This window comes from Artemia franciscana, chromosome 3 (assembly GCF_032884065.1).
Source record: "Artemia franciscana chromosome 3, ASM3288406v1, whole genome shotgun sequence".
Classification (NCBI taxonomy): Eukaryota; Metazoa; Arthropoda; class Branchiopoda; order Anostraca; family Artemiidae; genus Artemia; species Artemia franciscana.
Window position 1 is genome coordinate 51,690,442 of NC_088865.1, and position 26,012 is coordinate 51,716,453.

Here is a 26,012-nt window from a genome sequence, read left to right on the forward strand (position 1 = left end):
TAACGAACTGTAGTAAGGAGCGACCCGGCTCAATAGTAACCAAAACTCTAAAAAGCAGAATTTTGATACCAATAGCTACATCAAAGGAATTGCACTTTAATGCTGATTTTAAATATATAAGTTTCATCGAGTTTAGTATTAGCCATCAACAGTTACGAGCCTGAGAAAATTTGCCTTTTTTAGAAAATAGAGAGAGACACCCCCTAAAGTTCAGAGAATCTTAACGAAAATCACACCATCAGATTCAGCGTATCAGAGAACCCTATTGTAGAAGTTTCAAGATCACGAAGGCAGATCACGGATGCGTGTTTATTTATTTGTTTGTTTTTGTTTTCCCAGGGGTGATCGTATCGACCCAGTGGTCCTAGAATGTTGCGTGCACTTTTTAAGTGACCAAAAAAATAGGAGGGCACCTAGGCCCCCTCCCATGCTAATTATTTTCCCAAAGTCACCGGATCAAAATTCTGAGATAGCCATTTTATTCACCATAGTCGAAAAATCTAATAACTATGTCTTTAGGGATGACTTACTCCCCCGCAGTCCCCGTGGGAGGGGCTTCAAGTTACAAACTTTGACCTGTGTTTACATATAGTAATGGTTACTAGGAAGTGTACAGACGTTTTCAGGGGGATATTTCTTTGTTTAGGGGGAAATTTGAGGGGAGGTTACGTGGGAGGATATTTCAATTCAGAAACTTGTCATGGGGGAAGAGAATTTCAATGAAGGGGGCCCAGGATTTTCTGGCATTATTTAAAAAAAACAATGAAAAAATAAATATGAAAAGCTTTTTCTACTGAAAGTAAGGAGCAGCATTAAAACTTAAAACGAACAAAAATTATTACGCATATGAAGGGGTACCTCCTCGTTATACCTCACTCTTTACGCTAAAGTATTTTTAGTAATTTCAACTATTTATTCTACGACCTTTATGATTCAGAGCTCATTCTTAAGGAATTGGGACAAAATTCAAGCTTTAGGGTAAAGAGCGAGGTATCGACGAGGGTTGAACCCCCTCATACACGCAATAAAAACATACGAATATAGATGTTTGTTACGTAAATTAATTCGTAAGTTACGTATATTTTATCAATGAAAAAATTTGTAAAAAATTAAAAGTTCTAGCTGCTTTTTTAAGTAATAAAAAAATTGGAGGGCAACTAGCCATCCTCCCTCACTCCTTTTTTCTCAAAATCTCCCTATTAATTGCAATTAATTAATATGATCCAAGATAAAAACATGCATCAATTCAAAAACGTCCATAAATTAAATTAAAAAAACAAGGTTTTTTCAAATGAAAGTAAGGAGCAACATTAAAACTTAAAACGAACAGAAATTACTCCATATATGAAAGGGGCTTTTCCTCCTCAACGCCCCGCTCTTTACGCTAAAGTTTCTTACTGTTTTAAAAATAGAGTTAAGAGAAAGAGTCAAACTTTAGCGTAAAAAGCGGGGCGTTGAGGATGAAAAGCCCCTTTCATATACGGAGTAATTTCTGTTCGTTTTAAGTTTTAATGTTGCTCCTTACTTTCATTTAAGAAAACTTGTTTTTTTTTATTTAATAGTAATCCAATACCTCTGTAACCTATTTGAATTGGAGTACGCGCTATTCGTTTCAATAAATATATAATCCTTATATTTAAAACTTTTATAATTAAAATTAACATATAAAATCACTATTGATTATTACTTCATCAAATTTCCTAACATTATTTTTATGTCAATTTATTATGTGAAATTGGCAATTGCCGTCATGATGCCGTCATGTCGTCATGATTGGCATGCCGTCATGATGCCGTCATGTCATGATGTCGTCAATTGCCGTCATGACGACTTCATGGGTGCTGGTGATGGGGGGCATGGCCTCCCTGAAAATTTGGGACTATAAAGTTATTATAAGGAAAACCAAAGAAAAGAGAGTAGAATAGAGAAAAACCACGGGAAAAAATGTGTGTTGCCCCATTGTTGGCTGCCTACCAATAGATTTTGACCCTTTATAAGGAAATATAAGCTTAATAAGGAAAAAAAATATAATAAGGAAAAAAGTTTTAAGGTGTGACTGAGTGACCCCTTTCCAGTTTTCCACGAACATTTTTTCTATATGATTTGGTTGAAGTAACAAAAAAAGAAAATCAAATTCTTCATAGTATTTAATGGTAAGTAAATAACGATCATTGTCAATAACGAAAGTATAAGAACCTAACTAAATATAACATTAAATAAAAGAATCAGATTTTTACGGTGATCCTAAATATGTATTTCTTTATTAGTAATTAGTGTCGTTATAGTATGTGAGACAGTTTATATAATTATAGAAAACATAAGGAAAATAACTTAATAAGTGGCAATCTCGGTAAAAATAGGCCTTCAGCCTTTTTCTTGCATTGCAAGAGTACCCATGAGCTTACATATGAAGCCGCTATAATCCGAAATGTTCCCCCTGAACGGAATGCTGGGAATTTCTGTATTTTAATCCTGAACGGATTAGTTTTTTTGTGTGTTTTATTATCATTTTTTCCCCCAGTAGTGATTGTCTTTATCTAGTTGTCACTATGACCAAGATTTAATTTTTTAAGTTTATGAAATAGAAAGGTGTCGAATATATTTTTTTTTGCATTCAAAACTGAATAAAAAATATTGAATTAAAAATTTGTATTTGATTTTCTTAGTCTTAGTTTTGATGTTTTACTTTGAACATTCTACTTTGATAATGTGTTACATTTAACAAACGCTGAGTCAAAAGGTATTAAATAATTTGATGTTTGATATCAAAGCTCAAAACTGTCGATATTAAAAAAAAAAAAAATATCCGTTCAACGCTTTGACATTGCTCAACAGAACGGAATGCTGGGAGTTTATATCTTAGTTATTTTAAGTGGGCTATTGTTTTGCGTATATTTTGTAATTGCTTACTTTTTTTGTTTTTATGTACTTTTACTTTAATAGACATACTTTTTCCATTGCCTTTAGAAATTTCTTTGTCTCTAAGCTTCATTAAATAAAACAAGAGCTTAGAGTTCACAGGGCACTTGTGATGAGATTGGAAGAGCTGAGAGCTCATATGGTTTGAGCTCTGGAAAGATTCTAAAAATCAATACATTGCTTTAAAAGGAAAATCAGAAGCTTAATGCCGGTCGGGATTTAAAATAAGAGCTCTGAGTCACAAGGTCCTTCTAAATATCAAAATTCATTAAGATCCGATCACCCAATCGTAAGTTAAAAATACCTTATTTTTACAAATTTTTCCTCTCCCTTCAGCCCCCAAATGGTCGAATCGGGGAAAATAACTTTATCGAGTCAATTTGTGTAGGTTCCTGACACGCCTACCAATTATCATCGTCCTAGCACGTCCAGAAGCACCGAACTCACCAAATCACTGGACCCCCTAAATTCCCCAAAGAGAGCGGATCCAGTCTGGTTACATCAATCACGTATCTACGACATTTGCCTATTCTACCAACAAGGTTTCATCCCAATATCTCCACTCTAAGTGTTTTCCAAGATTTCCGGTTTCCCCCTCCAACTGTCCCCAATGTCACCAGATGTTGTCGGGATTTAAAATAAGAGCTCTGAGACAAAAGTTCCTTCTAACTATCTAATTTTATTAATATCCGGTTACCCGTTCTTAAGTTAAAAATGCCTCAGTTTTTCTAATTTTTCTGAATTAACACCCCGACCCCAACTCCCCCAAAGAGAGCAGATTCAGTTCAGATATGACAATCACGTATCTAAGACTTATTCTTCCCACAAAGTTTCATCCCGATCTCTCCACTCTAAGCATTTTCCAAGATTTCCTGTTTCCCCCTCCAACTCCCCCAACACCAGCAAATAAGATAGGGATTTAAAATAAGAGCTCTGAGAAAGGAGATCCTTCTAAATATCAAATTTCATGAAGTTCTGATCACCCATTCGTAACTTAAAAATACCTCATTTTTTTATTTTTCCACTCCCTCTAGCCCCCCAGATGGTTGAATCGGGAAACGACTGTCATCAAGTCAATTTTTGCAGTTCCCTCACACGCCTACAATTTTCATCGTCCTAGCACGTCCAGAAACACTGAACTCGCCAAAGCATTGGACCCCCCTCCCAACTCTCCCAAATAGAGAGGGTCCACTCCAGTTATGCCAATTACGTATCTAGAACATGTTCTTACTCTTCCCATCAAGTTTCATACCGATCCCTCCACTGTAAGTCTTTTCCAAGATTTCCGGTTTCCAATATTTCCCAACCCCCTATATCTCTAATTCTGACTCGAACTGAAAATGGAGCATTTTAGACATAAGATCTATCTAAATATCAAGTTTCATTAAGATCCGATCACCCATTTGTAAGATAAAGATACCTCAATTTTCACGTGTTCCAAGATTTCCAGTTTCCCCCTCCAACTCCCCCCCCAATGTCACTGGATCTGGTCGCAATTTAAAATGAGGGCTCTGAAGCACAAGATCCTTTTAAATATCAAATTTCATTAAGATCTGATCTCCCGTTCGTAAGTTACAAATGCCTAATTTGTTTCTAATTTTTCCGAATTACCCCCCCCCCCCCAACTCCCCCCAAAAAATGAATCCGGTCTGGTTAAGTCAGTCACGTATATTGGACTTGTGCTTATACTTCCCACCAAGTTTCATCCTGATCTCTCCACTCTAAGTGTTTTCCAAGATTCCCCCCCCCCCGACTCCCGCTAATTACACTGAATCCGGTCGGATTTTAAAATAAGAAATTCAAGTTATGAGTTCCTTCTAAATATGAAATTTCATTAAGATTTGATTACTCCTTCGTAACTTAAAAATACCCCCTTTTTTCTAATTTTCAAAATTAACCCCCCCCCCCAAATCCACAAAAGAGAGCAAATCTGTTCCGGTCATGTCAATCACGTATCTAGGACTTGCACTGATTTTCCCCACTAAGTTTCATCCCGATCACTCAACTCTAAGAGTTTTACAAGATTTTAGGTTACCCCCTCCAACTCCCCCCAATGTCACCAGATCCAGTTGCGATTTCAAACGTTCGTGGTAACGAACTGTAGTAAGGAGCGAGTCGGCTCAATAGTAACCGAAACTCTAAAAAATGGAATTGTGATACCAATAGTTAAATAAAAAAATAGCATTTTAATGCTGATTTTAAATATATAGGTTTCATCAAGATTAGTCTTACTCATCAAAAGTTACGAGCCTGAGAAAATTTGCCTCATTTTAGAAAATAGGAGGAAACAACCCCTGAAAGTCATACAATCTTAACAAAAATCGCACCATTAGATTCACCGTATCAGAAAACTTTATTGTAGATGTTTCAAGCTCCTATCTACAAAAATGTGGAATTTCGCATTTTTTTGCCAGAAGACAAATCACGGATGCGTGTTTATTTGTTGTTTTTTTTCCCAGGGGTGATCGTAACGACTCAATATTTCTAGAATGTCGCGAGAGGGCTCGTTTTAACGGTAATTAAAAGTCCTAGTGCCATTTTTAAGTGACCAAAAAAATTGGAGGGCAACTAGGCCCCCTCCCATGCTCATTTTTCGCCAAAATCACCGGATCAAAATTCTGAGATAGCCATTTTATTTAGTGTAGTCAAAAAGCCTAATAACTATTTCTTTGGGGATGACTTACTCCCCTGCAGTCCCCGTGGAAGGGGCTGCAAGTTACAAACTTTGACCTGTTTTTACACATAGTAATGGTTACTGGGAAGTGTACAGACGTTTTCAGGGGGATATTTTTTGTTGGGGGGAGAGTTGAGGGAGGGGGGTTACGCGGGAGGATCTTTCCATGGAGGAACTTCTCATGGGGGAAGAGACTTTCAATGAAGGAGGCGCAGGATTTTCTAGCATTATTAAAAAAAAACAATGAAAAAATAAATATGAAAGGTTTTTTATTCTACTGAAAGTGAGGAGCAGCATTAAAACTCAAAACGAGCAGAAATTATTACGCTTATGAGGGGTTTACCTCCTCGTAATGCCTCGCTCTTTACGCTAAAGTAATTTTAGTAATTTCAAGTATTTATTCTACGGCCTTTGTGATCCGGGGGTAATTCTTAAGGAATTGGGACACAATTAGTGTAAAAAGCGAGGTATCGACGAGGGGTGAACCTCTCAAATACGCAATAAAAATATACGAATATAGAAGTTCGTTACGTAAGTTAATTCCTAAGGTACGAATATTTTTTACTAATGAAAACGTTCTTAAAAAAATAAAAGTTCTGGTTGCCTTTTTAAGTAATCACAAAATTGGAGGGCAACTAGGCTTCCTACCTCGCTCCTTGGGCATTCCTTGGCATCGCTGGATATTACCAAAAGTTGGCCCGCAATTTTTCTTGTGTTGCGTCCCTACTGACGGGTCTTCTTTAGAAACGAAATACAAGCCACTTTACGCTGTCACAAGAGAAGAGAGTAGCCTTCAAGCCCTGAAGACTGCATTCACTACGCTGTCTCAATAGCCACTTTACCCTGTCCTGAGCAGTGCAGACTTTGCCAAAGTGTTTGTGCTTCAAACGAATGCTACAAACACGGGGATTGGAGCAGTTCTGGCAGAACGCATCGGAGAGGAGCATCCCGTCACATATGAAAGTAGAAACCTATCGCCAGCGGAACAGCAATATTTGACAGTGGAGCGTGAGGATTTGGCATTAAAGGGGGGGGGGGATTTTTGGTACTACCTCGAAGGTCGGAAGTTTACCTTCGAAACTGATCATAATCCACTTCGATGGTTGAACGTGGCTCGGAGCAACAACGATCACTTGACGCGCTGGTCCCTTACTCTCAAACAGTATCACTTTAATATTCATATTCGAATTGGACAAGAAAACGGGAAAGCTGAGGCACTGTCCCGTTTGTTGTAAAAAATTACTAATAATAATAATGTTTGTTAATATATTGATACATGAGTACCAAGTTCCTGCCCGAATTCCTGAAGAAGGTCCTCGGAAAAGGGAAGACAAATCCATTCCGCCAGCAGAAGGATATTAAACTCTCCCGTTTTTTCAACTGACAAGTCACTAGCCAGGCAGATGAAAAAGGAGCCTATTTCAAGCTTTGGGACAGTCTTTTATACCGGTGTACCAAAAGGAAAGATGGTCCGACTCATTTCCAACTTCCAGAGGACTACCGTAGTCGGCTAATCCTGCAATCTCATTGTTCGCCTCGAACTTCCCCAGAGTTGGTTCATCGAAGCCGTAACGCAACAGCGAGGATTTCACTAACTTTTTTCTTCTGGCTCGACATCTACCGTCAAGTCAAGAGTAAGATGGGGTTGTGTTTATGTCAAGGAAGCGATGCGTTTGCAGGATATGTGGTGAAAGTAAAATAGAGTGTTAACCTACTTATGTGTCTAAGGGGGAAGGAATGTGATGATTTTATCTAAAAACATTTGGCAACTTATGTATTTCAGCCAAATGTAGGCTTGAGTGAATTGCGCTGCGTTGAATAAAAAAGCTAGTAAGTTAGCTACCGGAGTTACAAGCGAATGGAAGGTTGGATTTTTATACATTGTACGGTAAACAAAACTTGTGTTTCTCTATAGGGATTACCACAGCTATCAAAATATTTTGGTGTCTAATCCGTGATTACAGTTGTTGCCGTACTTTGGAAGTTTTGTTAAGATATCCCATTTGCCAATCTGACCTTATAGATAAAAACAATCTAAGGATTTTGGTTTCTTATCTGTGATTTCAATTGTTACCGTACTCTGGAAGTTTTATTAAGATGTGAGTTTTGTTTTATTTGTTTTGTATTTTGTTCTTTTTTTTTCTCTTTTATTTGTATTGTTCTTTGTCTTTCTCTTTAGATGATTAACTAGGTTTTTTTCTTTTTTTCCGTGGATAAAGGCTCCCGAACGAGGAGTCAAAATATTCGGAGTTTTTTATTAATTAATGTTTTGTTGCTGCCTTCGTTTTTAGTAAGCTTGTCACTCCCTTGTTTAAAATTAAACCACTTTTTTCTCTCTTAAGATTTCTTTACACGTGACGAACTCGTGGTCTAAACCATCATCCACTACTTCCAAACAAAAGAATCAGTTTTTATCTTCACATCACGTTTCTCAAGAAACGTGACATTTTACTTCGGTATGGTAAAATTATATGTATCACTTGAATTATAAGTTCCCGTACTTTTGCCTCCACAGGAAATGAATGCAGATTCCTGAATGCACTTTCAAAATTTACGTATTGTTCTTTTTCTTTTACGTGACATCCATCATTTTCATCTTCGGGGGTTAAAAGTCTGTTTATATCCATTTTTATTTCTTTGCTATCAGGCATGAGAAGCCCTTTGTTGCAGTGGCATCAATATCTGAACTGAATCTTTTATGAAAGCTGGGGCATTGGACTCCGATTTAGATTGAGTAGGCTCATTTAGTATAGGCAACCGATTCTTGATTTACTCATTGGCCTGTTCATTGTTTGTGTGCTGTATATTCAAGTGTTCTAAGCTATCTTTACTAATATCAGGAATGAGGATGTTTAAAAATATTCCGTTGAAGAACTTCAGAAATGATGAAAATGATACAATTGGATTTTAGTCCAATTGCTGCCTCAATTACGATTTGAAAGTCTTTTCCTGAGTATAAATGATCTATTTGCTTTTTCAATTTTTTAAAAAGAAAATTCCTAGTCTTACTAACAGTAAAATTGATATTTTTAATATTCTTAGAACACCACAAATCTCCAAGAGAGAAACAATAGCCTTCATGAACTAATTCCATCCCCCTCCTCTCCACAATACTAATCCAGCATCCTGTGGCGTTATAGCAGTATAGAAGTAAAATGACAAGTGCTGACGTTAGATTAAAGTAACTTCGCGGGCTGCTGCCATAGGGCGTAATGTCCCTTTGAAATTGCAGATTTCAGGCTACCAGTAAAAAATATACTAGTATTAAATTTAATAACTTGCTGCTGAGAAACATGCACTTTTGGAATAAAAAAAACTTTTCTTTATCTGAAAAAAGAAAGCAATTGATTTCCATCACCGACAACCAGAGAAAATCATTTGCTTTGAAAGAGAATGTTTTTATTGGTTATTAATGGCAAAAACCAAGTGTAATCGATATCAATAAGCACTACTAAACTAGAGGTTAATACAAGTCAAGGCTTTATCTAAGAGAATTACGAGATTTGACCCCCCCCCCCGCAAAAAAAGCCTGACATGTAAAATCATAACATAAATGCATACAAAAAAATTTTTGATGCGTTTTTTAAAGTGATTATTTGTACCCGACTCCTGTTTCTTCGAAGTTTTGAGGAACCGAGGACATCAAAAGGAAATAATGAAAAGATTTTTCATCATTTGGGTCAGTTGTTCCTTCCCAAGCACGGTAATTTGTTTCAGATAATTTAGAGTTTCAATGGTCAGTAATAGCACCTTAAGTGGCTTAAGAACTCGAAGCTGGATGAAGGAAATATTTATTCAAAGATTAATTATCCCCTCCTCTTCCCCACAGTTGAAGCACTTTGCAAAAGCTCTTCAAAAGATATTGTACAACAACACTGCATAGACTGATTATAAGGCTGGTCAAGTAGGCTTTATTTCAAGACCAAAAATATTATAAAACAAACAATGCCTTACTAGCACGTAAGTAAAAGGATAAATTAGAGCACAAACAAAACTAAAATGTTGCTTCTTTACTTTTAAATTTTATAGTAAAAACAATAAAAAATCCTTAGCAAAATCACAGGCAATAAAAGTCGTTTCTAGTCCATACAACTTCAATCCTTCAAGAAAATGTTAATAGCGACTTCAAATCCGTCAGAAGCCAGTACCAGAAAATGAGATGGATTATCAAAAAGACTTAACATTTTGACTGGCCTTCTATCAAAAACACCCAGATAAATCTCTGGTCTCAAAAAATCCAGTGACATTAGAATCTGCTGAGATGGGACATAATAAAATAGGACCTTGCCTGAAAGAAAACATCAATTTAATCAGAGACAAAAACCCGAACAGTAAGTTTTAACCTTTTTCTATGCCAATTTTTCGAATAATTGACAATATGGTTCATTTGTTTTGGGACATATACACCAAGAACTTCCCTTAAAGAAGAGTATCAGGAAGGGTGTTCGAAAGCACAGGATGGCTGGCCCCCAGCCCCCCATTGCACCTGGCTGAAGGGCCAAGAAACGAAGATCAGCACCGCCGGTACGGACTGTAAAGTCTAATGCCGTATCTTTTACCTTTTTTTTTTCTTAAAGAAGAGTAAGCTCAGCTAGATAGAGACCCCTGAATAGTAAATTGTAAGCAAAATCTATAGCCACCCCCCCCCCCCTTCACAGGGTCATTTTTCTTCTTAACGGCAGAGGTATTATGAAAACCCTTTTCAACCTTCACAAACAGTTCATGGTAAGAAATTGTAAGCAAGGAGTGACTCAGTCCAATATTAAAAAAAAACTAAAAGAAACGGATAACTATTGATACAGCAACGAATAGGCTTTTTATCCTGATTCCAAATATATACAGTTAATTAAGTTTAATGCTGACTATTAAGAGCTGTGAGTCTTAGAAAAATTTAACTGATTTTCGAAAAAGGGGAGTAACACCCCCAAAAAGTTAAAAGATTTTAATGTAAAATCACACCGCCACATCCAGCAAGTCATAGAATCCTTTTATAGAGTTTTCAAGCTCATATCTATAAAAATGTAGAAGTTTTCTTTAACTGAAGAAAGAACAAGGACAGGTGTTTATTTTTTTCTCCTCGGGGATGATCATATTAAAACTAATGGTCGTAGGAGGTTGGGAGAGGGGTCACTCGAACGGAAATCAGAATATCGAGTGCTCTGTGTAAGTAGCCAAAAATAATGAAGAGCAATTAGCCCCCTCCCCCCCGCCACGCCTTTTTTTCACAAAGACATCTGATAAAAATTTTGAGATAGCCATTTGACTCAGAATGGTAAAAATGTCTAATAACTATGCCTTTGGGGATGAAAATACTTTCCATAGTTAGTAAGGAAAGGACTGTAAGTCACACAATTTACCCAAAGTTCACATATAGTATTTATAATTGGAAAGAATATGGTATTCTTTTAGGAAGATTTTCTTTGAAGCATTTTCCATGAGGGAGTCGGGAATCAATTTCCCGTGAGGAATTTTCGAGGAGAATTTTCCTGAGAAATTCCCCACGGGGGGGGGATGGAGGGAAGGAGATTTCCTGGAATGATTTGAAAAATCAGGTATTAAATTTTAAAGAAACAGGTTTTTCCAACTGAAAGTAAGGAACAAAAATAAACTTTAAAATGCACAGAAACTATCCCATATATTAGGGGGGCTACCACTCCCTCGACCCTCACTCTTTATGCTAAAGTTCGACTTTTTGTCCCATTCATTCAAGAAAGACTGCTAAAACACAAGAGCTATTAAAATCGAATGAGAAGTACTTTTAAAGAACTTTCTAACTTCAGCGTACAGAGCTAAGAAATAATTTCTGTTCGTTTTGAGTCTTAATGTTGCTCCTTACTTTAAGTTGGGAAAAACTTTTTTTTTTTTAATTTCAGGAAATATCTATTCAATCGATACATCTAATAACTAAACTGATAATAAGAACTTTTAGTCCAGGTCTTTAGCTCTTTCCAAGAGCTGGAGCAAGAGCAAAAAAAACTTTACAAAGCGCATCAAAACTTGTTTGTATGAATTTTTGTAGCCTTTTTACGGGTAGAATTGAACCTTCGGGTGACAAGAGGGGGGGGGGGGGGTTGAAGCGCGGTAACACCCTTCATACTGGATAATTTTTTTTGGATGTATTGTTCGAAGAATATACAATAAAACTATACAAAACGCATCAAAATCGGCTAATTGTATTTTGAAGCTTGTTAAGGAGTAGAATTTAACCTTTGGGCGATGAAGAGTGGGGGGGGGGGGAGTCGAGCTGAAGCATCTTAGACCTTCCTCTCTGGATACGACTGAGTTTTTATTTGAAGAAATATCATTTCTTTTGTTTTGCTTTGAAAGTACTTAAACTATATAGTGCTTTCAGTACAGCACACGTGGCACTTGCGCTATAATTGGAGTGCAAGGGGGATAATTTATCAATACATATCTAGTAGCCTCTTACCATTTTGATTTTGAGTTGAATATCAGCTTTTTTGGTACATCATAAATTCACTATTTGTTTCGTTTTATTTCAAGTATAACATCTGTCCTTTTAACTTTAACATTTGTCTTTTAAAATATATTTTTATGGCACTTGATATCTACCAAGTGACATATAACGATCGCAAATTCTGTCGGTCTGTCTGTCCCGGTTTTGCTACTTTAGGTACTTCCAGGTAAGGTAGGACGATGAAATTTGGCAGGCGTATATTAGAAATTGTCGTTTCTCCACTTCGACCATCTGGGGGGGGGGGGGAGTGGTAGAACGGTTAAATCGGAAAAAATAATAAAAAAGTGAGGTATTTTTAACTTATGAACGGGTGATCGGATCTTAATGAAATTTGATGTTTGGATTGATATCATGTCTCATAGCTCATATTTAAAACCCGACCGGATCCGGTGACATTGGGGGGAGCCTAAAATCTTGGAAAACACTTAAGAGTGGAAGGATCGGGATGGAACTTGGTGGGAAAAATGATCACAAGTCCTAGATACGTGATTGACATAACCGGAACGGATCCGCTCTCTTTGGGGGAGCTGGGGGGGGGGGAAGTGTTAATTCTGAAAAATAAAAAAATGAGGTATTTTCAACTTACGAAGGAGTGATCGGATCTGAATGAAATTTGATGTTTGGAAGGATATCGTATTTCAGAGCTCTTATTTAAATCCTGACTGGACCTGGTGACATTGCGAGGAGTTGGGGGGGGGGGCTAAAATCTTGGAAAACGCTTAGTGAAGTGATCGGGATGAAATTTGGTGGGAAAAATAATTACAAGTCTTAGATACGTGATTGACATAACCGGAACGAATTCGCTCTCTTTGGGGGAGCTGGGGGGAGGGTTAATTATGAAAAATTAGAAAAAATGAGGTATTTTTAACTTAAGAAGGAGTGATCGGATCTTACTGCAATTTGATATTTGGAAGGGTATCGTGTCTTAGAGCTCTTGTTTTAAATCTCGACCGAATCCGGTCACATTGCGGGAAGCTGGGAGGTGGACCTAAAATCTCGGAAAACGCTTAGAGTGGAGGGATCGGGATGAAACTTAGTGGGAAAAATAAGCACAAGTCCTAGGTACATGATTGACATAACTGGAACGCATCCCGTCTCTTTGGGGGAGTTGGGGGGGGGTAATTAAAAAAAAATAGAAAAAGAGGTATTTTTAACTTGCGAAGGAGAGATCGGATCTTAATGAAATTTCATATTTAAAAGGACCTCGTAACTCAGATCTCTTATTTTAAATCCCGACCGGATCCAGTGTCATTGGGGGAGGGGACCGGAAATCTTAGAAAACGCTTAAAGCTGAGAGATCAGGATGAAACGTGGTTGGAAGAAAAAGCACAAGTCCAAGATATGTGACGGAAATAACCGGACCGGATCCACTCTCTTTGGTGGAGTTGGGGGGGAGTAATTCGGAAAAATTAGAAAAATGAGGCATTTATAACTTACGAACGGGTGATCAGATCTTAATGAAATTTGATCTTTAGAAGGATCTTGTACTTTAGAACTCTCATTTTAAATTCCGACAAGATCTGGTGACATTGGGGGGAGCTTGAGGGGGAAACCAGAAATCTTGGAAAACGCTTAGAGTGGAGAGATCCGGATGACACTTTATGGAAAGAATAAGCGCAAGTTATAGACATGTGATTGACATAATTGGAACGGATCCGTTCTCTTTAGGGGAGCTGGAGGTTGTCAATTTGGAAAAAATTAGAAAAATTGAGGGATTTTAACTCCAGAAAGGGTGACCAGATCTTAAGCAAATTTGATATTTAGAAGGAACTCATGTCTCAGAGCTCTTATTTCAAATCCTAACCAGATCTGTTGACATTGGAGGGAGACGGAGGGGGAAGCCAGAAATCTTGGAAACGCTTATACATGTCGTAGATACGTGATTGACGTAACCGGACTGGATCCGCTCTCTTTGGGGGAGTTAGGGGGTGGGGTTCAGTGCTTTGGCGAGTTTGGTGCTTCTGGACGTGCTAGGACGATTAAAATTGGTAGGCGTGTAAGGGAGCTGCACAAATTGACTTGATAAAGTCGTTTCCCCCGATTCGACCATCTAGGGGCTGAAGGGAGAGGAAAAATTAAAAAAATGAGGTATTTTTAACTTCCGAGTGGGCGATCGGATCTTAATGAATTTTGATATTTACAAGGACCTCGTGACTCAGAGCTCTTAATTTAAATCCTGACCGGCATTAAGCTTCTGATTTTCCTTTCAAAGCAATCTATTGATTCTGAGAATTTTGCCAGCGCTCATACCATATGAGCTCTAGGCTCTTCCGACCCCGTCACAAGTGCCATATGAGCTCATAGCTCTTGTTTAAACAGGTGACGGCAAACTTTCTACCACTGCTTAAGAGATCCTTGAAGTCTAAAAATGGGGTATGATCAGGAGGAGAGTATGTTTGTCCCATCTGTAGGCATGGGCTGTACCACTATTTGAGTAAATACCAAACATTAGTAAAATCAAGGAATATTGTTCGTGGGTATGTACCGATGCTCCAAGGCATTGTAAGGTCAATTTTAAGCAACCTAATTAGTATGTTGGGATATGCTATAGAGAAGGGCGAGGAAGCGACTTAATTTTACTGACTTTACTCTTTTCGTTTTTTCCTCTGTTCGTGATTGTTTTTGCGTATATCGCCACTTACTTTTTATTTAAATAAAAAAAACAAAACAGTTTTTTCAACTGAAATTAAGGAGCAACATTAAAACTTAAAACGAACAAATATTATTCCGTATATGAGGGGGATTGCCCCTCCTCAACACTTCGCTCTTTACGCTTGTACTTTTTATACTTTTAAAAAAGCTTCTTATTGTTCTAGTTAAACGAGCTTTGTGTCTCAGGAGTCGTTCTTAAAGAATTGGGACCGAATTCAAACTTTAGCCTTTTTCTACAGCAGGGTTCTCTGATATGGTGAATCTGACGGTGTGATTTTCGTTAAGATTCCTTCACTTATAGGAGGTGTTCCCCTTTTTTCCGAAAAATGGGACAAATTTTCTTATGCTCGTAGCCAAAAGCCAAAAGTATCATTCTCTTACTTAGATAGCCAATTCTCTTCCTTAAAATTATCATTCTCTTACTGAAGTGGCTACAAAGTTCTGCAAAATTAGTTAACGTTTTTTTACTATTATAATAATTGGGAGAACAGAATTCAAAGACAAGTGAGAATTGGATTAGGTCTTGGTTGCTAGACCGTGGTCGTCTTTAGGGAGTAGGGGTTATATACTTCTAATGAATGGTGTCTTTACTACAAACAAGAGCATGGCTAATGCCCGTTTTGATAACGGTAAAAGTATCATTCTCTTTCTTAAATAACCAATTCGCTTACTTAGAGTAATCATTCTCTTTCTTAACTGGCTACAAAGATATGCAAAATTAGTTTTTTTTTTAGCATAATAATTGAAAGAACAAAATTCAAACACAAGTGAAAATTGCATTAAAGATTGGTTGTTAGATCGCGGTCGTACTCAGGGAGTAGTGTTATCTACTTCTACTGAATGGTTTCTTCACTACAAACAAGAGTATTATTCCTGCCCGTTTCTCTAACGGTAAAAGCATAAACGGTTCAGCATAAGGCTAACGAAATTGCCCGTACCAGCGAGATGGTCGATAATTCGCCTCCTGCTTTATGGCGTCTTCGAGCTAAGAGTAAATCTTCCAATGGCCCACCCTGCATGCCAGAAAAAGACTGGTGCGACTATTTCAGAGACCAATTTTCAGCCCCTAATTCCTACCTCGACAACACCTTTTGCCAGGCCCTCGATAAGGAGCTTCAGTTTGCAGTTAAGGATATTGGTGTCCTGGTCACTGCGTCCTTGATACGTTCCAAAATTGTTAGGTTAAAAAAAAAAAAGAAATCTAAGGACATCGATGGTATATCTGGTACCCATTTAAGCTTTGCCAGAAATCTTCTCCTACAGCACCTTTCTCTGCTATTTCAAATGATTTTCGTTACTGGCATCGTTCCAGACAGCTTTGGTGTTAGATTGGTCCATCCTATTCTCAAAAAAGGTAAACCAGCTGACCAGTGCGCTTCATATCTTCCGATCACTGTTTCAACTACTTTTTGTAAGCTATTTTAATCCCTTATTTTCGATGAAATTGCACTTCGATGCACTACTCCGGACGACCAGTTCGGGTTCAAAAAGCACTCAGGACGGGAACACGTTCAAAGCGTTCTTGCAAATCTTCTTATTGATGCAGATAAAAATGGTGATCTTCTCGTCTTTGGAGCGCTTGATGTTAGTAGAGCCTTTGATTCTGGTATCCATGGCCATATCCTGCTCAAAGCCCTTCAACGAGGTGTTTCTTCTTGCATCATTTCCCCTGTTTACAGTATGTACAACAAGCTCTCAGCTGTCATCCTGATCACCTCTCCGTCCGGTACTTTTCCTTCTAAAGAAATGCCGAGTATCAAGAAAGGCGTACGGCAAGGTGGCAAAACTTCACCATCACTGTTTAATAGCGCTATCATCGAAGCACAACAAGTAATAAAGCCGTCGTGCTTTTCTATGGGATTAATCCTTCGCTGCTGAACTTCGATGATGACATTCTTCATGTTTCTCGTTCGATATCTTTATTTCAATAAAATTACGACTCACTTGCAGCGGCATAGAAGCAGATCGGACTTTCCTTCAACGAATCTAAAACAGAACTTCTTTTCTTCTATGGTTCAAAAAATAAACTTTCAATTAACCTCTGCGTTAAAATTGGCGACACTCTGATTAAGCTTTGTGAGTCCCTTATGTATCTTAGCCTTCCTGTTTCTTCTACATTGAAGGACAAACGCTCAGCACTGACAAACCACCTCTATTCCCGTCTACGAGCGGCTTACGGATTACTTGTTGCCAATAAGTATCGTTTCAACCGTCCTCTCCTTGCCCGGCTATAAAATGCTTTTACTACCCCCCATCTGCTTGCTCTGGTTCCCTTCTGGAAAATATTCACAGCTACCGAAAAGAAAGCCATTTGCAGCGCATTTTATAGATATGCTAAGTTTCTCCAGTGTCTCCCTTTGTGGCATAGCAATGGCGACATCTCTAGGAAATATAAGGTCAGCAACCCTCCCATGGCCATAGAGAGAAGAATCTCCAAATTCAGTACCAATGTTTTAAGAGCCAACCAAACCTGGATTAGTGTTATTTTATAATATTTGCAGTGGAAGTGAATTTAAATGTTTGTGCTTTTCTTTCTTTTTCTTTTATATACTCCGTCTTTTCCGTTTTTGACGGGAAATAAATTAATAATAATAATAAAGCCTACTGCGTATTTGGTACTTTACTAAAAGGCATCATATTATAAATATTTTCTTTTCTTCTTGCTACAAGATTGAACATAAAATTAAAATTGGAGTGAAATCAGATCAGGATTTACCAATATGCCCACTAGGCCCTGCGGCTTTCACTATTTAAGAAATTTTGGGGATTTCCCCAAAAACATTTCAAAAATGGAGCGACAAAAACGGTTGGGCCTAGAGGCGTCAAAGCTTTAAATCTGGCCTAGATGAAACAAAATATTGAGCTGGTGAGCTTTCAGCAATTAATAGCAAAAATACATACAACAGGTACTAATATAAATGAATAATTAAATGTCAAAACGAGTCAAGCTTTAAACGAACTTAAATATTTTGCTACAAAGGCATAAATGAAACCCAAAACGAACAGAAATTAAATAAACAATCATAGCAAACAAACAAACAATAGTTACTAGTATAAATGAGTAAATTAATCTTAAGACGACTGAAACTTAAGTTGAATACGCAAATCCAGCTTGGAACGAAAAAAAAATATCTACAAATTAAAGTTTGGGTTTTGCCTCCTTCTTTCACTATAAAAGTCTAAAACCTACTGCATCATTGGCGCTTTACTGAAAACAAATATTTTCTTTTGTACTTAGTACAGCACTGAAAAGAAACATAAAAATTACAGTAAAATTAAATTTTGAGCTGATGAGCTTTCAGCAATTAACATCATTGTATATCAAATATTTAGTTTAATTTTATTCGTTCTTTCCAAGACTGTTCAAGACAAATATAGCTTCACTACAAACAAGAATTTGAGTACTGCCCCCTTCCCTAACTGTAAAAATCTAAGGCCTACTACGTCATTGGTGCTTCACTGAAAACGAATTATATTACAAATATTTTCTTTTCCAGTTATTACAGCATTGAAAATGAGAATAAAATTACAATGAAATAAAATCTTGAACTGATGATCTTTCAACAATTAATAGCATTATATATCAAACATTCAATTCGATTTTATTTGTACTTTCCAAGTACAAATAAAATCGTATACGAATACTATAAGTAATAAAATATGTATGGAACATATAACCATCAATATGTATGTTTCATGGGGCGCACTAGCCCCCACCTATCCCTATCCCTGCTGACGTCCATAGGAGGAATCCACACTAAAAAGGATTAATTTGAACACTTCACAATGAAATCGTGCAAATGATGGCCTTAGTCAATTTTGATATTCTAAATTCTCTCCCATTCCACTTCAAGAAAATATTCAGTGGAGGTTGCTTTTTCAGAGAAGATTATCATTCTTGAATCAGGTTTTGAAAGTCACACACTTTTTTCCTTAGCTAGATCCAGTAACGAATGCTAGAGAATTAGACAGAAGAGTTACTCAAATGCGACATCATATCCCGGAGAAACAATGGGACGTGTTTTATATAATCTTGCATATTATAATGCAGTTTTTTTTGTCAAAAAATTGCATTTTATTGCAACATTATCTTTTGCTAATTACATATGGCACTAGACATTGCAATTTTCTTTCAAAAAACCCTTAAAAAAGTCTCTTTAATATTCCAGTATCCAACTAGCGGGAAAAAAAAAGAAGGAAAAACATCAGTGCTACCCACACAACAAAAGACATTTTTCAGGTTGGTCAAGGTGGGGGCTGTAAGTATCCTCTATAGGGTATTCTGTAACAGCAATCCCAATGGTGCACTTTCCGTCTCGACTCGACACCTTTCTGAGGGGTTTCAGGGAGCTTATCGAAATTTCCAGAAATTTGTTTAGAAGATGGCATTTTACAATTAAGACAAATCGAAATAAGGGCGACCATTCCTAAAAAATTGGTGAATTACATCAGTGAAGAATTTTCAGGAAGATCTTGTGAAAAATTGCTGTCCAAAAAGTTGTTTTCAAGCTCCTTCCTCCACCAATTCTCCGTACAGAAGGTGAATTCTAGTAATGCTGAATGGTGGTGCTACGTAAACAGCCTTCCTCAGAATTAGAACAAAACAATTTAATATAAAACGAAATTCGAGCAGGGAGGGTTTATGCAACATCCAACCTCACTTTTCTACCTTTGAGGACTAGACATTTGTTCTTCTTCTCCTTCCTATTTTATTATTTCTAGATGGTATTGTTTAATCTTATATTTATAATCATTAATATGTCACAAACATGTTTTTTTCTTCTTCTTCCCGTTTTTCGTCCTACCCCTGTTTAAATCTTTTAGAAAACAAACAAAACAAAACAAGGATTTAACAAACAAAAATATATATCCTATTTAAAGCCTTTCCAAACTAAAAGAAAATAATGTTTAGAGCCATTTTTGCTATTTTTCGGATTTTGCATGGCTGAGGGCATAAATGTTTACAAGGTATCAAATCAAGAAACTGTAACGCTATTCAAATGTTTCTTAACTTCCTCAAAGAACATATAAAATATAATATTTTCCCCTCTTGAAAAATCACAAAATTTTCGAAAAAGAAATGGAACTTCTCGAAAAAGAAAAGAAAGAAAAGAAATGAAAAGAAACGAAAATTTTCGAAAAAGAAATGAAAAAGAAATAATCAAAGGAATACATTCTAGATATGATGTGAGTACTTTGGGTGTTTTACGAGCAACTGTGTTTAGGGTGATATTTATTGTTTTGCTTCAATATCTTATATTTCTTTAACCCTATCCCTAAGAAAATATATCTTAAACATAAGCGATCATAGGTAGACAGCTTCAGGAAACGTTTGTTTAGTTTAATAGGACAACGTCAGACTAGCCTGTACAAACTTAACTCTTTCTCTGATATTTGCACAAAATCATCCCTGTTTGCAATCTATTTAAGGCTAATGGTCTTTTTTGTTCCCGCCCAATTTCTGAAACAGATTCTAAGAATCTTAATAACGCCACTGCTAGTATCTATTCGATAGCAAACTCGTTTATGAGACTTGACAAAAACATAAACAAGTGGGAGAAAAAAACAAAAGATGTTTGTTTAGCAAAAGCACGTTAGATTCTACGGAGATTAATTTAAATGAACAGGTTATGTAAAAGAAAATATGCCCACTGCTGAGCTAAAAATAGTGTTTTCTTTTGCACATCAATTTAAAGGGTAATCCTATATTTTTTCGCTCAGAGATTTTGATTCGATGTGCATTGAATGCAAATGGTAGAACTTGTACGAAAAGTAGACAAATCTTTTATTTTCGAGATGGGTGTCTGTTTTGAAATGTAAAGCGTGAACTCTCCCAAACCTCAACCGAGACCGAGTCCGTTTGGAAATGAAAATTGTTTGGCTATTGGGAGAACCCTTGGGTATTGAGAATTGCAAGCAGTTAGCCAGGTGGGTGAAACACCCACCTGGCTATTTTCTTTTAATCTTCAGTTCTCGAAGTCCACCAGTCCCCAAACTTAAACCTCGTCATGTTACTTCTGAATTCCTTTTTACAAATTGTGATGAAAATGAAATAAATGAAATAATTATGTGTATGAAATAACAATCCTGTGGAGTAGATGAAGTATCGTTAAAGCAACAAAAACAATTGTTATTTCTATTTTGACTCATCTGATTAATTTATCACTTGAAGAGGGAACTTTTCCAGAAAGACTTAAATTAGCCTGAGTGCTACCCCTTCACAAAGGGAAGTCAAAAAATGAACCGAGTAATTACCGATCCATTTCTATTTTACCTTTTTTTCGAAGATTTATGAGAAAGTAGTCCATGAAAGAATGTATGATTACCTCCAGGAGTAGAATCTTCTGTGCGATACCCAACTTGGCTTTCGCAAAGGACTTTCTACGGATATGCACCAGCTATCTGGAATTCAATCCCCTTGGAAATCCGGAACTCAAATAACCTTACTACCTTCAAGCGAGCAGTGAAGGGTCGTTCCAGAAATACTGTTTAGATTTGAATATCATGCGGTCCTCCTCTTTTCGATCTTTTCTTTTATTTTCTTTTTTTTCTTTTCTTTCTCTTCGTCACTCCCCTTTTTTCTCTTTTTTTTCTTTTTTGATAAATCCAGTTGATTCGTTGTTTCTGTTAGTTGATTGTTTAATTATTCTTTAGTTAAGTTTCTGCCCTAGTCAAGCACTTTTGTGCTTTCCTGGCAGATTATGTACATGTAATTATGTGTTTTTATTTAAATATATATGATTGAATTGAATTGAAGAATTCCTGCGAACAAAACTCTAGCACAGCTTGCATCAAACAATAAGTGCGTAATTGGTAATTTGATGTGTGTGTGTAGACTTGTTCCTGTGTTTGCGTACGTTTGTGTTTTTGTGCTCCTCAATCTCATCCTGCTAAATAACTAAGAAGACTAATCCGCCATTCCATCATAAATTTACTATGAAAAAGTAGCACATAAACAGAATTGATGGAAATAAAACTAATTTATTGGGAAGATAACAAGAGGAAAAGTTTGTGTAAAACGAAAAACTCAATGCATACCCGTACTAATGAACTTATTTTGGAAGAAATATAGCCTCTCAGGCGCATACGGGTTAAAGCACATAAAAAAGAATTTTTATTGAAATAGAAGAAAAGCGATAACAGTAAAAAGTTTGGGATTTCCCAAAAGGAATTTAAAAACCCTTGTCCATCGTATCTGCCCCCATTAAAATACAACAACGAAAACAAACAGTCCGCACATGCAAAAGTAAACTACCCAAAGAAAAAGGATGAATGTTTGAGAGGTTTTTCACTCTCAGAAATCATATACCTCAGGTGGCTAGTACCAAGCATGGCAGAAGTGTGCCAAGCATAGCGGAACTGTGAGAACAGTACTAAGAGTGAATGATCTGTGCCAAGCATGACATAAGTATCCCAAGCATGGCAGATGTCTACTAAGTCTGATACAAGATCGTGATTTCATAGCAATCTGGGAATGTACATTATACAATTAGGCTAGTGAGTTAAATAATTGAAAATTAAAGAGCCATTTGAAACAGACGGACAGAAAATAAAATCCTTCAATGATCTAAATGTGAAACGGTCAAACATTACTGTCTATGCATAATTGACTGAAAATGAAGAGAAATAAAAATAAATAATTATACCAAACATAAAAGAAATGGGTACTGCTATATACAAATAATTAAATCCTAAACGATTAAAAATTAAAATGAGTGCTAAAGTTAAACCAAAAAGGACACAAATTACTGCCCATAGGAGTTCGACTAGAGTTCCGTTCTAACCGTAAACCAAAATAAAAAATTGTCGCTAAATAGAATCTGTAAACCTTAATTGTTGATGTTTCCTGTAATTAGTATATTAAACACTAAATAATTATACATTACACATTCAGTTCATTTTCAATATCTTTCCAGTCACCTTGATTTTTATAGTGGTTTTTTTTGTCAGTATTTTGGAATTAATAAGATGAAAGCTATTTTCCTTGTAATAAGATTAGGGCATTAACGTTATTTTGTGTTAGGGCGAGATGCACAAGATTTCGGAAAGAAACTTAAAGACGCTTTAATTAAATACCAAAAATGAACGAATTGTACAGAAAACGTAATAATTGTAGGAAAAACTATAAAAATCACAAATACTAAGCCCAAGTAACATACAAGAAATTTATAAGAAAAAAACTAAAATTGTTTGTATTATATGTATTTAATATACTTCAGACCAGATAAGAAACTTCATTATTTTTGGACATTGACGAAGAATGAGACAGAAATTTATGGAGGAAAAAATAATTTTCCTTGCCAATATTTTTTAACACATTTTTTTTTATCAAACACGAAGATTTATCTATTCCAAATCAGACCAAATTATTTCTTCAAAATCACTGTTTTCATGCATTGAGTTCCTGGTAAATTCACTGTTCTCCCCCGATCCCTTCTGTGCGTTTTTTTTCTTGCTGTTCACTTCAACTCGACTCAACCTTCTTTTTTTTCCTCTTTTTATTTCTTGAGACAAGCTTGAGTCCTTCGGTTGGTGGGCTGTTGTACATTTTACAGACACAGGTTCTCTGATTTCCATATTCCTTGCAACCCTTGAGTCTAAAATTTCAGGAAGTAAGGATTCATTCCAGAAGGCTTCAAGCTTCGGAAATATTTTTTCCCAGTAGTCTTTCGATCGGTGAACTGTAATTATTTCCCAATCCTCAATAGAGTTATAAACTATTAAGTGGCATACCATTTTATCCAGTATCTCGAGTTGGCCTTGTATCTGGGCGAAATACCTGTGATTTTTTTTTAGCTGAAGACCTTCACTGGATAATTCAAGAAAAAATGCTTTAACTAAATTTTTTGACTGGGCCACATCATAAATGGTTTTGAACTCTGGTATATTATGCACCGTTTTTATCTCTATAGGTGTGCCATTAGGGAGCAGCCCATCTACAGATGCAGCAAGATACTGATACTGTGGATGCACACTGAGTCCTATTTGATCTCCCTTTACGACTTTTAAGTTGAATTTGTTTTCATATGCTTCTAGTGCCACTACTTCTAAATCTAAGCCCTTTTTCATTAGGGCAGAGCAGAATCTAGGTCCCAAGTTTCGAATTTGCTTAACAATTGGGGCAACTCTGGTGCTGTTTTTTCTGGTTGCAATTCTGTGGAAGTAACTACTAGTTATTCTCTTAGATCTTTCTTCAACCCAAGTGTCATTTTTGGATTGGCCCTTGGTACTGTTGAACAAACAGCTTATACTGGCAAAATCCAATTTTAAATTCTCGTCAGTATATTTTTGTATGGCCAAATTCATTTCATCAGAAGTCATGTCTGGCTTATTGCAATTTGGTCCATAGTCACGATTACCAAAGTTATAGTTTCTATTTTTTAACTTAGCAACGTGTTTTCCTCCAAGAGCACTATAATAACTGGTCAAATTACGTTTAGATATTACACGGAGTTTAGCCGTTTTATTACAATATTTTTTTGTTACGCTAGAAGGACTAAGCCCAAAAATATTTTTCCAAGCTAATTGATGCCATTTTGGACCTGAATTATAAGCAAGACTTGCTCCATGAACTCTTGCATGATATGAACCTCGTTTAGACCGGCTTATTTGCTTTCCTCCGATGAATTTAGCAACAACTGACATGTAGCTTTCAGCTAAGTTTGTAGTTGCGTCATTTCGAAGCTGCTCTGCTTTTCGACACACAATATCGACCTCTGTCATAACATCTTCAAACACGTGCAGGGGAAAATTATTCCACCGATCTTCTATTTTACTATTCACGGTCAATTCAGCAATCTTAGGACATCCAGAATCACATTTTGTGTGGTTTCCGAAAACATAGTACGGACCTCTTTTTAACAAGATTTTCAATTCTTCTGCTGTTCCATTATTTTCAGAATTTATTTTTATCGCACCCCTTAAATTTTTTGTCAGTTGCTGGATAATTCCTCGGGGAAGACATTTTGTGTACAAACCTTTTTTATTTTTGCACAAATTATATAGATGGGCTGTACAGTTTTTTGTGACGTGATTTGCACATTCATGTTTCCGTATGTTGGAACCGTAGGAAACACTTTGTTTTAGCTTATAAAAAAACTCTGTTTCCATGCTCCTTGAATTTCCGTTATAATTCAGAAAGCAGAAATGATCTTTGGGAATTACTTTGGCGTTTGCAGAAGAAAAACATATATAACAGTATTTATTTTTTATGCCAACATATAACAGTTTTTTCGTAAATGCATCTATGATAACTGCAACACATCCTTTGGCCGAATAATCGTGTCCTTTGCTACGCTTATTCCAGCCTCCATCACATATCACTTTTGTCCAGTATGAGTCCTCCTTATACCTATCATCATGAATGGCTGATTTTAAGGCCTCTCGTCCATTTTCTAGCAAAATTTCCGATAAACTATTCATCCAAGCATTACCAAGCTGCCTTTCAATACGGGAATAAACTATTCGTGACATTGGTTTCACTCCAAGCACCCCGAAGAATTCACACAGTGTAGAATACCCTCCTCCACTACCCATGGCTCCCCAAACAGCCTTCGAATTCAAGCAGCCTTTAAGACTTGATTTTTTTTCGGAAAAAGCAACCTGTGTCTGGTCCGTAAAACTTGAAAGATATTCTTTTACGCTTGTTGCTGGACATTCTGGTTCACCTTTAATCCTCTTTTCCCAGTTACACTTATTACACTTAACTTTCAGTTCAGTTTTCAGGCCTTTCTTTTCTAATTGCTTTATAATCAATTTTCCGTGATCGCAACTGATTTTGTGTCTGAATGCTGAAATTACTTCAGCAAGGAAATACCTTAGATTCACAATGCAGTTTCCATCTGGAATTCCAGATAAGTCTATCTCAGTATTCGTATCGGGGCAATCAACACCGTAAGAACCACTACCGTTTCCCAATTTATTTGAATCGTCTATGAGAGGATTTGCTGAAAATTCTTCTGAAATTTTCGATCCATTTGACAAATTATCTTTATCTTGTTCTCCAAGCAGCACCTTTCTAAAAAAAATGAAAAGAACCATAGAAAAACAAAACAGCGACCCGGCTCAATAGTAAACGAAAGTCTAAAAAACGAAACTTTGATACTAATAAATACGTCAAAAGAATCGGATTTTAATTAAATTTAGTCCTACCCATCAAAAGATAAGAGCCTGAGAAAATTTGTCTTATTTTGGAAAAAAGGGGGAAACACGCCCTAAAAGTCATAGAATTGTTTTGCCAGAAGACTGATCAAGGGTGCGTGTTTATTTGTTTTTTGTTTTCTTTTTCCC

General features: G+C 36.5%; 1 protein-coding gene across 4 annotated transcripts in view; it reads right to left on the minus strand.

The window, feature by feature from the left end:
- Positions 1-9,481: 9,481 nt before the first annotated feature.
- LOC136025392 (uncharacterized) overlaps positions 9,482-26,012 on the minus strand; it is a 79,323-nt gene continuing 62,792 nt past the window's right edge. For all 4 annotated transcript variants that reach the window (XM_065701383.1, XM_065701382.1, XM_065701384.1 and 1 more), the window contains exon 5: positions 9,482-9,881. In XM_065701383.1, coding sequence (XP_065557455.1) covers positions 9,688-9,881 — 194 coding nt within the window. In that variant the 3' untranslated portion in view covers positions 9,482-9,687. The remainder of the gene's footprint in view (positions 9,882-26,012) is intronic.